The following is an 18,480-nucleotide window of genomic DNA, read 5'->3' on the forward strand; positions in this document are numbered from 1 at the left end:
CATTAGCTTTCAAAGCACATCCATTTAATTGACTCCAACAGAGGCCAAAAAGCCAAAGAACGCTCATAGCAATCATGTCGTTCATCTTCAGGACAGCTTTCGTCGGGGAAACTGGGACAATGAGAGATTTGCTTGAGGTCAATATCAAAAGCTAGAAATGTGATCTTGGGGAAGCAACCATTTAAACATATCCTAAAGAAAACTACATGGACACAGACTTTGCAAGGATTCTGATGAGGCGGAAGACACAGCATGACCTCATGAATGGCTCATGACAGTGCTGTGATCACAACTGGTAGGTTATTAAGCTGATTTGAAAAACACTTTAGTCAATTCTGTAGTTCAAGTTGCATGTAAAAAGTTAAGCACTGTCTAAATTCAGGAGGTGATTATTTATGAAACTGATTTAGGAAAATGCTATTATCAACTGGCATACATTATAATTTTTAGAGTTACTTAAAAATTATGTAGGAAATGTATCAGATTTTCTAATCTTTCAGAACACAATGCCTGCATTGAAAAGGCATTCATAAATACATGAATACATGCATGAATGACTCACACAAGTACCTAAATAGAATAATTATTAGGGTAGGTTGTTTCAAGTCTTCAAGAATCATTTGGTGAAAATATATCTACCAAATATCCTCAGGTTTAGGAATTTCTTTATGCTCACCTTTATGTCCATACCTTAGAAGCTAGGCTTAATTTCATCTTGGGGGCCCCACCATGGAAAGCACCTCTAAATGCAGAAAAGGCCCAAGTTTCTTTACCATGTCTTGTTGTTTTTAAAATGATTTTTAATGACAGAAGAAAATTATTCCTTGCCATTTTAATTGCCTTCATGCCAAGAAGTACATATATAGTATTAAAATCCTCTTGACCATGCCAGTGATGAGGGCAAAGCAAAATGGGAGGCCAAAACCCAAGCCTGCTGAGAACACCAAGGGCTTTGGATGCTGTTGGGCACAGCAGGGCTCCCCAGTGGCTTTCCATTAAAACTATTTTGCCTGGAATTGTCTCAGGTAGCAGCCTGTAATTTATTTTCTTAAATACCTGAAATATATGTAACTTATATATGCTTACAGCTATATTTAGTCATTATTTATATCTAGATTCTGAATATATAGCTGTGGGCATATTATGTAATTCCTTTGAGTCTAACTTTCCTCAACCACAACATGAGATGGTTCTATCATCTGTTGTTCCAACAGTGTCTCCAGTAACACCAACCGGGAGAAATACAAGCCAACTGCTAACATTTCTATACAGAAGAAAAAAACACTCACATTTTCTTTCAAGTCATCAGTTTCATGGATAACTGATTTTAGAAACAATTTCTTCCTCATGATTATTTGAATGAAGCTGTTTCCAAATATTAGTCATTTAAGAGGAGCTCAAGCATCCCTTGGTGTCCTCTACACATAATGGTGTCAAGTTGACTTGCTTGCAGTAGCAAATACTCAGAGACACTGCCAGAGGAACAGCGAGAGCAGGACATGTGTGTGGGGTGGGGTGATGGTGTATAATCCCATGGCTTTCTCCTGATTCTTCCCTAAACACCTGCAGAATTGAGCTTAGCACACTGTACTCAGGAAATGAGAAACTGAGAGCATTACCTTCTATGCCAAGAACATTTTTCACCTTATTTTCTTCTGAAACTTCAAACTTCTTTATGATGTCAAGACAATAGTCTGTCGTCACATTATTCATCTAAATAAAACAGAACATAGTACAGCATCTGCAATTTCACATTTTCCTACATTAAAAAAAGTGATTTCTAAAACATTTTTAATATTCTGCAAAGTATTCAAATGTTCAGTGTTTGAGATTACCAGTGTCATCGTTACATTATCTTTGGGAAATTATCATGACCTCATTCTTTCTATGTATCTTTTATATCAAATCAGTAAAAACAGCTTTTCAAGTATTAGCTAAGTATTCTTCAGAAAGTCATAAAATAAACTATAAAACCAATGACCAAGGCAATTCATTGCTAAAAGTCTACACACTGTAGCTCATGGCTAACTGGAAACTTGATGCTTTCTACATTGGTACTAGAGTTGGCTAATTATTAATATATGTGGAAATAAAATAAGCCAGGGCTGGTATCATGACACAGTAAGTTAAACCCTTGCCATTCCACATGGGCTGCACACAGTTATTCCACTTTAAAACCGGATCCTTGTGAATGCAACTAGGAAAAGCAGTGGCAGACAGCCCAAGTGTCTGGACTGCTGTTATCCACATAAGCAATCCAGAAGAAGCTCCTGCTCCTGGCTATGGCCTGACTCAACCCGGCATACTGTGACCATCTGGTTAGTGGACCAACAGAGAGATGCTCTGTCACTTTCCCTGTAACAATTTCAAATACATAAGTAAATCTTTTTTTAAAAAAAAGATTTCCCTACTAAACAGAATTTATGGAGCTCCACCTTTGTATGTATACATATTTATAGAACGTAATCTGCCATTGTGTTCCAGAAACTCAAAGCTTAGCGAAAATTAAAATAACAAACTGGGTAGGACAAGTTACTCCTAAGACACACAGCTGGTGTTCCAACAGCTCGCTCCTATGAACAGAAATGACTTCAAGTGAGTTACTTATCTTCCCCACAGCTACCAAGCACGACAGTGATGCAGATTAAGTGAATGGCTATGTTTAAGAATACTGTAAAAAAGAAATATATGCTACTATTATTGAGTCAGCCTCAATGTTGCTGTATGAACATAATGTACTTAGTGTCACTGAAAAAAGTTAACTATTCAGGAATATTTTAACAACATTAAAATAGGGTATTTTGATCAGTAAGCACTTCAGCCCCACAATCTAACAGTAATACTTAAAAAATCAATGAATAATGATGGAAGAAGCTAATCTTGTGAGCTAGTAGTTCACATTTCAATTGCATTTTCTCAAAAGATTCCATTATCTCTTAGGTTCAACACTTAGGTTTTAGTGAAATCTTATTTTTCTGAACAGTCTACTGAATAGCATTTAAGGTTTTTGCCAGTGAAAAAGCTGTTACATGGTTGCTTTCTTGTCATGTTCGAAAAGCATTTGATGCTCCTTTAAATTTAAAAAGTTGCATAACTGAAAATTTCATCATCTTTATTCAGAAGTCCAATTATTCAATATTACAGGAAATATCATAAATAAATGAAACAGATTCTTTCAAGGAACTTTGCTCACCCGGGCAAGCTTTGGGCAGTTTATTAATTTTCTGCCAAAGGCTAGAGAGCATTTGTATATGCTATCTAAAGGATCACAAAAGAACCAAACTGATAATAACTTTACATGCTAGATACGACTAAACTCCTTTTGCGATTTTAATATTTTTAAATAGAACTTAATTTTACATAAGCAGAAGAATGAGAGAGAGAGAAGATTCATCTCCTGGTTAATTCCCCATGCCCACCCTGCACTGTGGCCACAATAGCTGAGGCTGGACCAAGCAGAAGCCAGGAGTCCAGAACTCCATGGTGGTCTCCAGCATGGATGACAGGAACTTATTTCAGATAGCATCTACTGCTTTCCAGGCACAATAGCAGAAAGTTGTGCTGAAAGCAGAGAGGCGAATAAAATAAGATTCAGCTACGCCAAGCAGTGAGTCCACCCACTGAAACTCAATGCCTGCCCAAGTATTTGACTTACAAGATGACTTGTTTAAAGATATAGGAGCTTTGGATTGAACTGAAACAACAAGGATCCTATGAGATCTCAAAACAAAAACAAACCAACAAGTTCAAACTGGGGTATAGTCAATTCCAGGTGAATATCTATTTAGTTAGAATAAATGAAAACACTAAGCACAATTTGGCAGCAAGAACAAAAAATAATTATAGCTATAAAACATTTAGTTAGTGGAAACATTAGTAAACATTCCACAATGCTCAGAAATTTCTACACATGTAAGAATTTATGGGAAAGAAATAACCTATGTTTACCAAACTATGAAGGCTTGACTCTTAGAAAATCTAGTCAAACTTCATAACAATGGGAACTGAAATGTTGCTCTATCCTTTCTCATCCTTCCTCCATCTCTTCTCATCTCTCAACAGCAGATTTCAACATTTTGTAGACTTTTTTGCATCTCAAGCTTATTACATGAGTGAAAGTGCAACAGTTGTTACTGCTATTGTACTTTGCCACTTGCTTTGCTTCCTGCTTGATATAACCCACAATGTGAAACAGTGACAATGTATCTATTCCACCTTTATTTGCTATTGTTCTCATTAGAAAGTTTTATTGGCTATAAAATAAATGACCCACCTGCCATCTACAACAGTAAGGATTTATTTTTCTACTGTAGCCAGCAGGTACAAAAACAAGCAAACAAGGGAAAAAAAAAAAAGCGGTGGGGAGAGTGGCAGCAGAGTGGTATAACCTGCTAGCTTGATAGTCCTCTGCCTGTGGTGTGAGCATCCCATATGGATGCCAATTCATGTCCTGGCTACTGCACTTCCATCTCCTTGCTAATGGCCTGGGAAAGCAGTGGAGGAGAGCCCGGGGCCTTGGGACCCTGAATCCACATGGATGACTAGGAAAAACCTCCTGGCTTCCAGCTGCAAAGCAGCCCAGTTGTAGTCATTGGTCATTCCGGAGGTGATTCAGTAGGTGGAACATCTCTCTGTCTCCCCGTTTCTGTCTCTCAGTAACTCTTTCAAGTTAAACTAATAAATCTGGTACCACAGTAGTGAATGGAGAGTGGCTATGAACAACAGCCCCAGCCAAACAATGACAGCAAATATCTGGGCGAATGGAGACTCTACCGTCGATTGTGTCAGCCAATGGACATTGGAAGGGATTACTCATCCACAGATTGGCGAAATCGGCAGCATTTCAGTACTATCACATCCACCTGAGCAGAACCTTAGAAGTGTGCACCACACTGTGACCCTGAGATGATATCAGATGCCGGTTCCCCATCCTTGGGTACTGGGATTTGGAGGCTGGTATAGCCTAACCCTTTATCTATCACCCCGCTCTTTTTCCCCTTCTTGGAAAGAAGATATAGAAAGTTTGGGAACAATGATCACATCCACTTCTCCCTAACCCTAGACCCTTCTTCCCACCCTAACCAATTATGTAAACATAATCTAAAATAATTTTGAAAAAGAGTATTAAAAAAGGCAAAAAGAGTTTTAAATAAAGCAATATATTTTAATGGCTCTTTATATTTAATATCCTCAATGTTGTACAATAAAAAGCTTTCAGACACTTAAAATAGTGTTCACAATAGTCTTATGAATTTGTCATTTAGAGAGAAGTGTTGACATTGACCAAAGTTAAACATTGTCACCAAAGTCAAAACAAAATGCAGTTCTTTGTGGCTAAATGGGCACAACTGGAAACTATAATGCTAAGGGAAATGAGCGAATCCCAAAAGATTAGATACCACATGTTTGCCTTGATTTAACCTGTAATTTTTTGTTTGGTTGTTTGTTATTTTTTGAACCTGTCATTGATACTGTCTCAACCCAGATGTTTCGAAGAATGGAACTTGCATTATTTTTAACATATTGTTTACCCAATACTATGTCAATTAATTCCATAATGTTGTATAATGATACTGAGGCCTTGTTGGGGCTTTTAACTGACTGGATCTTTACTCTGTTAGACCTATCTTCAGACCATAGAAGGTCTCCCCAAGAAGCCACTGAACTTATCTGGACAATAAGACGCTGAACTTTATGCTAGGCATGTGTTTGCAAGCAATGAATCTCAACTGAACTTGAACTATGGTTATGCAACAAGGTGGAGGAATCCACCATGGGGGGAGGGGTATGGGAGGGGTGGGGGGGATCCCCAGCGCCTATAAAACTGTACTACATAATATAATGTAAGCAACAATAAAAAAAAAAAAAAAAAGATTTGGGCCACAAAAAAAAAAAAAAAAACCTTGAAGAGCAGTCAGGATCTAAACTTGAACCTTCCTCATGTCAATTCAAAGTCCTTTCTTTTATGTTATTCCTAGTGATTTTTATTACTGCCACTGAAATTTGTACTTTTAAAAAACCAATCGGTTTTTCAATACAATTGAAATGTCTTCATCTTAGCTTTTGAAATGTCTATGATTTATATCAGCACTTATGTTTCTCTTCTTTTATCATTCAAGATTGGACTCCATTCTCGTTTCCTTTCTTACCATGGTTCTTTAAGCTCATCCAGCAAGTCACCAGTCCTCACTCTAAAGGCCCACCCAGGGCCTCACACTATCTCCTATCCCCAAGTCCCTATAAATTTTCAAGCAAAATATTTCTAGTAAGTACAAATTTGGAAACAAAATCAGAGGAATGAACAATTATATTTTAAAGCTATAATTCATAAAATATAGCAAACTCAACATAAAAATATGATTTAGAAAGCTTAACATTGTTAAGTTCTTCAAAATTTGTTTCTAACAAAGTAATAAATAATTAAGTCAAAATTAAGACACTTTAAATAAAAGTAAAAACTCCCTCTTAAAGCCAAAATCATTCTCCTAGTCAACAAAACCAACATTTCTAGATATTTCTTTTGAAATCAGTTTTTTTGTCCTAATAATTGTTTATGCTGTTTTCTAAGACATTAAAAACTACCTTCTTACTGTGCAAAGATTTTATTAAAAGCTCTTTGACGCCAACAAAGCTTTCTCCATCTGCCTGTCCTCACAATAATTCAACTTTAATTTTTAAAAATATAGTAAACTGTGCAAATGTTGAACATTACTGACTCTACTGTACAATTTGTTTCTTTTTTCCTGATCAATTCATTGTTACAATTCCTATTCATTTGGTTATTTTTTAATGTACCTATTACAAATGTTTCCAGAGAGGCTAATGGTTTCTCGGTAACTTTTTTCCATAATACCAAAGGGGATGGAGGATCTATGAAATGAATTTATTTTGTTCTTATTAAAATTCCTAATTCTGGGCTGGTTGTGTTCTGGAACTTTCCTGAGCTTTTGTCCTAGCTTTAATGTTACTCATGTGAAACATTCCTCAGGAAGTACTTATTCCTTGCATGTGCTTTAGTGCATGTTCATGTGTGTGCATGTTTCTATGCGTTTCAGGCCACACACATGTAACCTTGATGTTTTAAGGATGTTCCTAGACGTTTCAGCTTCCAGAGTCACAGCTGAGTTGTCTAACACCATTCTGATCCCACTCCCTGCCTGCGGACTTGCTGGTGTCAGCTGCATTTTCTCTGACAACTCTTGGCATTCCTCTGTGTTTGTGGCATTGCGAAGTTTCACTGTGACTTGCCTGTGTGGATCGCTTCATGTCCACTGTGCTTGGATCTTACTGGGCCCTGGCACTTTAGGACTCTTCCTCGAATGCTCGTGATTTTTAATTTTTATCCTTGTAATCTCCTCCCTTCTATGCTGTCTTTCTTATGTTTCTTGGTCCTTTATCCTATTTTCCCAACTTTATCTCATAAGTCTTCTATCAGGTTTACCTTTATACTCAGATATTTTCAATTTCAAAAAGCTGTTTTCCCTCTGGATATTTTCTCATAGTATCTTGCTCTGGTCTTATTAAGATTTTGTTCTATCATTCCGACATCAACCAACATTTCTCAAATTGCCTTTACTCTGCATTGCATCTATTTTCTTAAAGTTTCTTTCTTCTCTGTTTGCCTTGGTCTTCCTTTTTATCATTATTATTATTATTATTATTATATGATACAGTCCCATAGGCTCTGGGATTTCCCATCCCCCTTCCCAAACCTCCCCCACCCCACTACTGATTTCCCCTATTGTATTACAATGGGTAGTCCTTCATAAACAATCATAAGTCCATCATTCCACTGTTGAAGTGTTTCCCAGCATTGTTGGAATGGACAATGTCGGAGAGTCCAGCATCCTACTGTCAGGATATATTCAGCAGTTTCACTGGGAGCCCATCTTTGGTCTGAATGCAGAGAGGCATACTGCACTATGTCTCCACCCCTGGATATGTCGGTCTCCGTTACACTTCTACTACACATCCCATTAAATTGAGAAGCAGAAAACACAGTACACAACAAGGAGAAACACAGAAAATTTACATCAACATGAAGTTAAACAACATGCTACAGAATTCTTGGTCTGCTCTTTATGCTACAGGATTTCCTTAAATATGTGCTAAGATTTAGCTGTTGAAACTTTTTAGATTATCTATTTAAAAACCCAGTTAAAATCAAATCAGTAATACATTGGCTTGAAGCTGTGTGTTCACGTTGATCTCACTGTAGAATTCCCTGGCTGGTCCATGTTATTAATTCCTGATAGAAACACACTTTTACCTTTCTGCCTTGGATAGGTCAGTTAATTTCCCAAGGCTACTATAACAAATGATTACAAACATGGTAACTTAAAATAACAAAAATTGATTCTGTCTTATTCTGGGGGCCCAAAAGCTGAGACCAAGGCCTCAGCAGGGTTAGTTTTTTCCTAGAGGCTCTGAGGGAACATCCACCCCTTATCTCTTTCCTGGCTTCCAGTGTATGCAGTCATGGACATTCTTTGGTCTAAGTTCACATTCTGCAGTGAAAGAGGATGGCACAAATGAGATCTTTAACAGATTCAAAACAAGGACATCACAACAGGAAGAACAAAAATTGCTGAAGGGGCAGCTTTTAGAAGGACTACAAAGGGACAATGTACAGATTTATACAGATAAAGTTACAATCAGGACAGGGCCTTCTATGAACCCCATCCCCTGCCCTGGCCTTGAATTAAGTCATCCACATGTATCACTCAGACAGAAAACCCTGCATAGATACAATCCCATTTTTTGAGGGGAGTTTTTGTTTATTTTTGTTTGTTTTCTTTTCCAGTCAGCTAACTTATTCTAATGGTTAGGAGGCATATCACACTATAAGAATACTTCACCACCACTGCCTCCCTCTAAGTCCTCCTAAATCCATATTTTTAAAAAAATGATTAAAAAGGGGTTGATCTTTTTAGAACAAGTTGCCAATGAGCACTTGGATGTGAAATAAAATTATCACATCTGAACCAAAACCCTAAAGAAAAAAAAAAAAGTTGGCTCACAAAACACATTGAACCTAGGACCAAAAAATGGACAGGACTCAGGAGATGTTTACAATTGTTCAGCAATGCAGAAAGAAAATGAAAGAAGGAATAAAACCTTGAACTCACCCCAGTACTTCAGAGCCACAGACCAGTGGACACCTGTCATCCCCACGTGTGTATAGATGAGAGAAGCCCCAGCCCAGCTGGCTCCCAGCTCAGCTCCCATTTCTCCATGGGCGTAATGCAGAATTTCCCCTAGTACCTCCACATTTGAAGACCAAAGTCCTAATAAAACAGCTATTGGACCTGCCAAAGGCATAGAATCCATCCTCCAAGAACCCTGATAAAATAAAACTCTATCCAAGGGCGATATTTGGTTTCATATAATCACTGACGACTTTGGTGGCCAACAGTGATTTTCAGCACACAATTGAGCAACGCTGTAGAAGCTGAGGACTGCAGTGTCTACAGTCCGTGCCAACAGAAGCTGATGAATTACTGCCATACAGATCAAATTATCTCAAATTCGTCCAGTTGTAAAAATCTAATTTTCAAACTCAAAATGCCACAAAACTCTGAGTAATGACTCTTATCGCACTTTTAGATTGGTTCCAATTTTTCTCTTTTAAGGAACGATAAAATGCACAACTTTAAAGCTTTTTTGCATATATCTTATTATTTCCTTAGGATGAATTACTGAAAATTAAATACCAAAATCAACGTTTAATAAAATGTCTAAGATTTTGTAAATTACAAAATCCTTTTGCCACGCTACCATTTTAACAGAAATGGCAGATGTGGATGCAATGTGTTGTACCATTTTTTTAATCTTCACCAATTCAATATTTTAAAAAACAGTCTCTTGGTTCTATTTCACATTTCAAAATTACTCACAAAGGGTCAATATTTATGGCATATTCACTATGAAATCTAAGTTTCAAATGTTTTGTTCATTTTTCTATTGCCTATTGGGGTTTTTATTTGGCAATAAACTAGGAAAGCATTTTGCATATTAATAGAATTCTTTCTTTCTGCAAATATGCTCCTACTCTGTATTTAAATCATATAAAACAACATACAAACTTAAGGTTTCAATACATTAATATTTTCCTTTATTATTTGTCTCTTGAAGTATGATAAACTTTTAATCTTTTCTCCAAATCTCATGCAACTCATGTCCATATAAAAATGACTTCAAGCTAATTTAGAAAATTAAACCGGATACAGGTAATCATCTGCCAAGAGCAGAATATGGACTCTGCTTTCCCCAAGTAAAATCCACTTGCAGAACATCAGTATAATCAAAAGCAGAGACCAAACACGTGCGCCTTAGCAAGTGACATTCCCTGTTGCTATTCAAACAGGTTGGGGTAATTTCATTAGTCTGGATGAGTTGAAACTCAATAGTGTGTAAATATATTCACTTCAATTCCTCCATATTGCTGTACCTGTGAACATCTCAAAAGGCTTTCCCTACTTTCATTACGATCCATCTTCACTGACATTGTGAGATAGGAAGATTATCAGCTCCCTTTTGCATAGGAAGTCACAGCTCAGACACAATGACTCATCTACCCAAGATCCCCCAACCATTAGGATAACAGTGTGTGGAATGCGAGCCTGGACTCCTGATCAAGTGTTCAGTCCAGCACGCACAAAGCGTTCTCTAGGAAGCAGTAAAGGAATACAACACACTGAAGAGGCAGAGAGGTAGAAAGACATACAGAGTGTCTTCAAAAAAGCTAATGGGGGCCCACCACAGTGGCCTAGTGGCTAAAGTCCTCACCTTGAACATGCCAGGATCTGATATGGGTGCCGGTTCTAATCCCGGCAGTCCGCCTCCCATCCAGCTCCCTGCTTGTGTCCTGGGAAAGCAGTCGAGGATGACCCAAAGCTTTGGGACCCTGCACCTGTGTGGGAGACCCAGAAGAGGCTCCTGGCTTCTGGCTCCAGATCAGCAGCCAGCCATTGTGGTCACTTGGGGAGTGAATAATCAGATGGAAGATTTTCCTCTCTGTCTCTCCTTCTCTCTGTATATCTGACTTTGCAATAAAAAATAAGTAAGTCTTGGCGGGTCTCAGGACGGGGCGTCTCATGCCTGGATCCCGGACAGCCGCCATGGGCACAGCCGCCATGTGCTGAGCTGTCCCCGGGCCTGCTGGTTCCGGGGGCCGCTTCCTTCGGGGTGAGTAGACCGAGGGGGAGGCCTCCGGGACTGTGAAGGCCCGGGACCCACCCGCCGCCCTCATGGGGCAGTGAATGGGATTTGGGAGGGGCGCGACCTTGGGCCTGGGTTATTTAAACCTCCAGCAGCCTCTTGGCAGCTGGTGGGTCTCAGGACGGGGCGTCTCATGCCTGGATCCCGGACAGCCGCCATGGGCACAGCCGCCATGTGCTGAGCTGTCCCCGGGCCTGCTGGTTCCGGGGGCCGCTTCCTTCGGGGTGAGTAGACTGAGGGGGAGGCCTCCGGGACTGGGAAGGCCCGGGACCCACCCGCCGCCCTCATGGGGCAGTGAATGGGATTTGGGAGGGGCGCGACCTTGGGCCTGGGTTATTTAAACCTCCAGCAGCCTCTTGGCAGCTGGTGGGTCTCAGGACGGGGCGTCTCATGCCTGGATCCCGGACAGCCGCCATGGGCACAGCCGCCATGTGCTGAGCTGTCCCCGGGCGGCCAGTGAGCCATTTGGTGCCAGGCTCTGCCTGCTGGCCGCCCGGCTGGGGAGCTCTGGGGATTTGGTTCTTTGAGTTGCTGCTTAATTCGCTCCAGGTTGAACCCATTGTGTTTCTTGGACCTGAAACAGGCAGTAACTCTTCCTTAGCAAAACTTTCAGTCACTAATAATTCTGAGCACCAAATAGCAGTCATGCAGAAGCTAGGGCTTGGGGCCTGTCCTGCAAAAGTAGCTCCAACAGTTGGCCAATGTTTCACCTGGTAATGGAACAGAGTAGATTAGGCACGACTGAACAAACCTTAACCCACAAGTAAAACTAGAAACCAGGAGGGAGCAGAGGTCTTGCCGAGCTAGGTTCTTGTACCTGCTGGTCTGTGGGAGCCAGGTACGCTAAGCCACAGTGTCTAAGGCAGAGGTCGGGACAGGTGAGGAGCTGTGCCAAGCTGAGTCAGAGCATCCATTGTCAGGCAAGTGATCTATGGCTGGGAACAGACCCGGATGGGGAGCAAAGGGGACAACCCTAGCTGGGCTGAGGTTCCCACCAAGAGGCACATGGCCTGGAAGGGGAGCTGCGTTCTGATCTGGAAACAGTTGTAGTCTCCCTTGGCACAAGTGTGGACTGGGATTGGATGCACTGAACCGGGCCGGACCCCGACTCCCCCTGGTGTTCTGGAGGACCAGGGCAGATGTGGGATGGACCAGGCAGGGTCTCAAACCCCTACTGAGCCATGTGTGAGCCATATGTGGGTATAGACAAACCATGGCTGGGCTGGAACATCCAACAGCAAGAACCAGATTGGGTGGAAGGCCAGTCAGGAAAAGCCACAGTTCCTGTTATTACAGGAGGTGGACTGAGTAGGGTTGGCTCATGGGCCCACTGGTAAGCATGAAACCTGGCATTGGGAGAGGTTCTGATGGAGGAGCCTGGGCAACTCCTCTGGCAGGACACAGACCCGGCAGGTAAACGCAAGAAACATGATAGGAAACAGCCCAGAAAAGGCCATGGAAAGCTACCCACTGGCATACAATTGGCAGACGTGGGGGCAAGACCAGGCTGAATCTGTCCACATTATCCACTGGCAAATCCAGGCACCAGTGTGGGTCGACCTAGGGTTGGTCGCAACAAAGACTAGTGCACATTATGGAATGCCAAGGTGAGGTTGCCTGTACCGGAAGGGACCGCAGCGCCCTACCAGCCTGAGAACAAGAAAGGAAGTGGGCAGAGCCGGCAGGGGAATAAGGGAGGGTTCCTTTGCAGGACAGCTACTTCCGCAGGAGAGCATGGGCTGGGATGGGGGCAGACCAGACTAGGCAGAGCTACCACACCTGTGGGCCTCATGCGGACCAGATCAGGAAAGAGCCGGGCTGGGCTGATTATTCCTACTGGTGCAAACAAAATTAAAGTGGGCGAGGGTTGTTTGGGCTTAGACGCAGCATCAACTGGAATCTGGGAGTGGGAGAGGCCTGGGAGGGAAATAGTGGGCTCATCCCTCTTGGGTTACCATTTTCACAGGACATAAAACTAAGATAACTAAGATAGCGGCTGGGGTGGAATGGGGTGTGGGACAGACTGGATTACTGCTACACTTACTGGCAAACCAGGGTAGGGAGTGGGCCTGGTGGGGGTTATTGTGGGTCGCTCCAACCTAGGCTGCAGCTCCCGCTGGTTTATGTGAGGGCCAAGTATGTGCTGGGCAGAACTAGGCTGGACTGCAACACCCATTGGTTCCAGTGGAAGTCGGGAGTGAAAACAGAACCAACCCAGCAACTGCAACCACCAGCTGATTGGAGCGATGGACGGTGCCAGGCCCTGTACTTGTTAGCACATACAAGAAGTTTCTTTGGAGATCTTCCTAATCTAAATGCTGGACTCAGAACCCTAACCAAGAAAAGAGAGAAGACAGAACAGGTCAACCAACCATCTCAGCTATGATGGACTATGTCAATCAGTTGATTTTTCAAAGCCCTCATACTGCTTGGAGTGGCAAGATTGACAGCGATTCATAACTGTTGCAATATCAAAACCACTTGAGCAAGAACCTCAGCGCATGCCCTACATCCGGGACCTGGGGAGGGTGGGAAATTGGGTGGGCCTTCTCCCTTAATACCCCCCTTTAAACATGAAGGTAACAATATGGAAAACATACTAGTATTATCCACTTTCCTGTAGCCCTTGAACCTTCTTACCCTAATTAACTATGTAAAGAATGTCAAAATAAAATTTTATAAAAATTAAAAAAAAAATAAGTAAGTCTTTTTTTAAAAAAAAAAAAAAGTTAATGGAAAACATATGCTATAGAAAAATCATACTTCAAAAATCAAGACAAAATTATCTCTTAAATTCCATTTTTCCTGAAATGTTTAAGTATCCATAGGCCTCCCCATATCAGGCTACCATACATGCCAGCATGTGCCCCCGGGGCTGGGGTCGTAAAGGCCAGTGCACCAAGACTCCTAGGGGCCAGGCCACAGCACCTGCTTCAAGGGAAGGAAAGCACTAATGGGTTTTGGCATCAGCGAGCAGTCTGTGCTTTCATATTCTGTGGACCTAAGACATGTCAGGATCTCCCGTCTCAGAAACTAGAGTCCAGGAGTGTGTGGTCTGGCCTTAGAGTAATACTGTGTGATTAGGCAACCTCCGTGGGTGACTTCTCAGAGTAATAATGAACATGCATGGGACACAACCATTGGTACTAATTAGAGGGATCTGTTAAATGAAATAGATTTATGCATCTGGGATCCCCAGTCAGCAGGAAGAAACTTCAGAAGGTGAGATAAATCTGCCCATTCCAGCAACCATTAAGGATCAGATGTCTCCGAGGTGGGGGGAATAAGATAGAACACGAAGGGGCACTCTTCCTGTGGACACAGAATGGCAGAAACATTTCTCTCTTCCACCTACCCTTCCTTAGCCCACTCTGTCCTTAAATACACCTCACATCTCTGAAATTACGTCACCTCTTAAACTTTATATAAAAACACATTACCTGGTCTGGTGAATTTTTCTGACACAAATCCTCCAACTTACCAACACTCACTAAATACCCAACAATTCATTTGATCTTCCACCAACTACTCAAAAGTGAAAGATTCTCAAAAACAATAAAACTGCCCGCACTTCAGATGAAAGCACGCCATTATACATATCAAACTTTTTTTAAAAAGGAGGAAATAGGGACAGAGGAGGGCGGGTGGAGAACACAGGAGGGAGGGTAGGTTTAGAAGTATTGCTGTGCTTCCAGATCTATAACACAAAACATGTGAAATTGGTTCACTTTATATAAATAAGTTATAATAAGAAACAAGACACAAATGAGTTCATGTTTCTACCTGGCCAACTCTAAATCAGGGGCTGGGAACGAGGGAAGTTGAAAAATAGAAAACAAAGCTGAATAGCAAGGAGGCAGAAGCATATTTTAACCATAAATTACTGCAAAATGAGAAAAGAGGCCTCAATGTAGAACTGTGCTTGATTATGACTACTGTATAGATAAGTGGGATTTTCTAGACCAGCATAAATCAGGGGATGAGGCATTACTGAGAGGCAACATCTGGTGAAATGGGGCAGGTTGAGGTCTGCTTAATCGGACCTCACAAGATTCATGCCTAACAGACCATGTTGGAGATGACAGAGATTGAAGGAGGGGATTCTTGCTGCAAGTTGGCTCTTGAGGCCCTTGCCAAGGATGCACATGGGTTCAGAGGTGCCTGTGTACTGACTGCTCAAGCAGATCATTCATCAGTTCCTAAAAGCCCTTACCCAAGCTTATCAGTTTCCTACACAGAACTCAAGAGGAGCTTCAATTAATGTCACTCATTTATTACAAAGGATACAAACTCAGACCAGTCAAATGAAAGCAATGCAGAGTGCAAGCTATGGGGACGGGATGTTGCCAAGCTTCTTTTTGTCTTTTCTGGGCATGCCAGCCCCCAATCCAGCACCTTGATATATGCACCAACCCAGAAACTTCCTTCTATGGAGGCTCCATTAGACAGGAAGTCATTAAATCGCTGGTCAGAGGTGATTAGCTAAATTTCCAGTCTGTTTTACCTCCTTTTAGGTCTAGCAGCGAAACTGAAAATGCACACCTCAAATTATATGATGGAATCCTCTGGCTACCAGCCCCTAACCTGAAACTGTCTAGGGGTGCCACCAATAATCAACTGAGCATAAATGCAGAACGCTCACCATACAAAAGGTGACTCCTCTCACTTCAGAAATTTTTTCAGTTTCAGATGTTCCATGCCAGAACTGGGGGCAGAAACCTAGTGTCTTAATTATATCACACTGTGACAGACATGGGAGAAGCAAAGGAAAAGTCATTTAGAAGAAAATGCTTCTCCTGGATGCAACCAACAGAATATATGACATGTTACCCCAATATGTAATACCTTGGCCTATTAAAAACAATCAGGAGGGTCTGTGATATCCCCAACCCTTCTCTTAGAGCAGATCATAGTAATTCATTCAAGAGGTGTCCTCTCTGTAGCAGTAAAGGATTCAATCATTCAGACACCCCACAAAGTATCTGAACCAAAAGGCTTGAAGTGCCTCTCTGCTGTCATCACTAGATCATATGCTTTGTTCTCCATTTGCAGTTCTCCATGACTGCCCATACCTCATCAAAACCAGCACAAATACTGCAACGGTTTACTTGTTGCTTCACATCTTTATGTTCTTATAAAAAGCATTCTGTGCCCTACAAGATTTACAGAATTACCTTTGCTAATCTTCTGTAGGGGCTGGCTTTGTAGCATAGCAGTTAACAAGTCTCCTGTAACACCAGCATACTATATGTGTGCCAGTTTGAGTCCCAACTGCTAATGAGCCTTGGAAAATATCACAAGATAACCAAAGTACTTGGGCCCTGCTCCCACATGGAAGACCTGAATGAAGTTTCTAGTGCCTGAGTTTGGCTTAGCTAAACCTGTCAGCTGAGGACATTTGGAGAGTGTGTTTTAGCAAATGAAAGCTCTTTTTCCCTCTCCTTTTCTTTCTTTCTCTCTCTCTCTCTGTCTGTCTTCCTCAATCTGTTACTCTGATGTTAAATAGATTAGTCTTTCTAAAAAAAAAAAAAAGAATCTGTCTTTTTGTTATAGGAGCTTCAGTCATGAACAACAAGATAATTTTCTTCCCCAAAAGATTTTTCACCAAATGCATATGTGGCTTCCTGTCCATTTACAATCTCACATAGCTCCTTAGAAACAGCAAGATCTGTGCTATTAAATAATTATGACTTAAACATTGAGTACCTAATAAATTGGGAAATGAATGAAGAATTTCTGTTCATGTCTAATTTAATTCTCCCATGTCAGGGAGAGTCAATATTCTATTACAGGTCAAGTAGAATTTATCTCTTCAAAACCTACATGGCAGCTTAAACCCTAAAGTCTTAAAACTAGCTCCCTAAGGATGGTATCTGAGGGTGAAGCCCATGGGTGGTCCTTGGGTCATTCAGGAATGCCCCTGGATGGTAGTTTTCTCAAGTTTGGTCATTTGTGCTAGGTTTTGTGTGCTACCTGACCTAGCATGTAATTTTTCTTCTGTTCATGCCTTGACTAGCCACCTCAAATATTGGATTATATAGAGCCATCTGAGCTTGAACTCTTTCCTCTAAATCATGAGCTGACATAAACTTCCCAGGAAAGCCCTCTCATGTACTTTGGTTTAGGTGACAAGAAGTGGACTGATACTACTACTACTACTTAAAATAATTTACTAGTCACAAAAACAAAGGACAAAAGGCTAATGTGACAGAAGTCACAGATCAAACAAGGCCATGTATACAGTTCTGCTCAATCCTCTTCCACCACCTCATCTAGTAAAAACAAAACTCCATTTACTCCAAATGAAGTATTAACCCGCTTTAACAGGGGTGATTAATGCTACTGATGAAAACAAGAAAAAAAAAAACTCATCAGAAAACTCAATACATTTAACTAGGGAGGTTTGAAATTGGTATCAAAGAAAGGCACTAAAATACATCCTTCTCAGGCATTCATGTCTCAAGTACAGTTAATGATGCAGTATTAATGATTCTAAGTAGAAGAAAATTTAAAAGTTGATATCGGAATGACTTCAAATGGAAATAACTTTAAAATTCAATTCAAATCAGTATCAAAGCTAAACCAGAACATATTTACCAATGTACCGCCGAAAGATACAGAAAATGTATAGTACCGATACTATATTATAAATTAAGTTATAATATCTTCACTCTGCATCAAAAGAAAAACTAAATTTTTAAGTAGGATGACGTTGGACCACCACTGTGGAAACAGCATATTAAAATCTCCACCTGAAATGCCACAAAGGTGCCAGTTTGAGTCCTGGTTGTTTCACTTCCAATTCAGCTCCTTACACATGTGTGGGAAATCAGCAGAAGATTCCCCAGGTCCCTGGGACCCTGCATCCATGTGCAGACCTGGACGGAGCTCCAGGGTCCTGACTTTGGCCTGGCCCACACTTAGCTATTGTGGCCATTGAGGAGTGACCCAGAAGATGGAACACATATTTCTTTATTTTTCTTTCTCACTCTATTTCATTCTTGCTCTTTCATTTTTCTTAGCATTCTCTTTCCCTGTGGGGAGTGGAGTGCTAAAGCTGCTCCTGGGACTGGGAGGGGCCGCTGCAAGATGGCAACTGGCCCAGGGCCAGGAGGCGGAGCTGGTCTCACCAGCAGGTAAACAGCAAGTCACAGGGATAGGCTAATGCCCCACTGTGATTACTGGCCTATCACGTAGCACCAAGTGGACCCATGGGGAGAAGTGATTGGTGGAGAAAGATATAAAAGTAGCCAGTAAAAG

At 41.2% G+C, this 18,480-nt stretch overlaps 1 protein-coding gene across 2 annotated transcripts in view; it reads right to left on the reverse strand.

Annotated features, from left to right (window-relative positions):
- PLCH1 (phospholipase C eta 1) overlaps window positions 1-18,480 on the reverse strand; it is a 197,626-nt gene that overhangs the window by 57,203 nt on the left and 121,943 nt on the right. For both annotated transcript variants that reach the window (XM_040974931.1, XM_040974930.1), the window contains exon 6: window positions 1,620-1,713. In XM_040974931.1, the coding sequence (XP_040830865.1) occupies window positions 1,620-1,713 (94 nt within the window). The remainder of the gene's footprint in view (window positions 1-1,619; window positions 1,714-18,480) is intronic.

This window comes from Ochotona curzoniae, unplaced genomic scaffold, assembly GCF_017591425.1.
Source record: "Ochotona curzoniae isolate NIBS_2020 unplaced genomic scaffold, NIBS_Ocur_1.0 contig_2599, whole genome shotgun sequence".
In the NCBI taxonomy this organism is placed as follows: Eukaryota; Metazoa; Chordata; class Mammalia; order Lagomorpha; family Ochotonidae; genus Ochotona; species Ochotona curzoniae.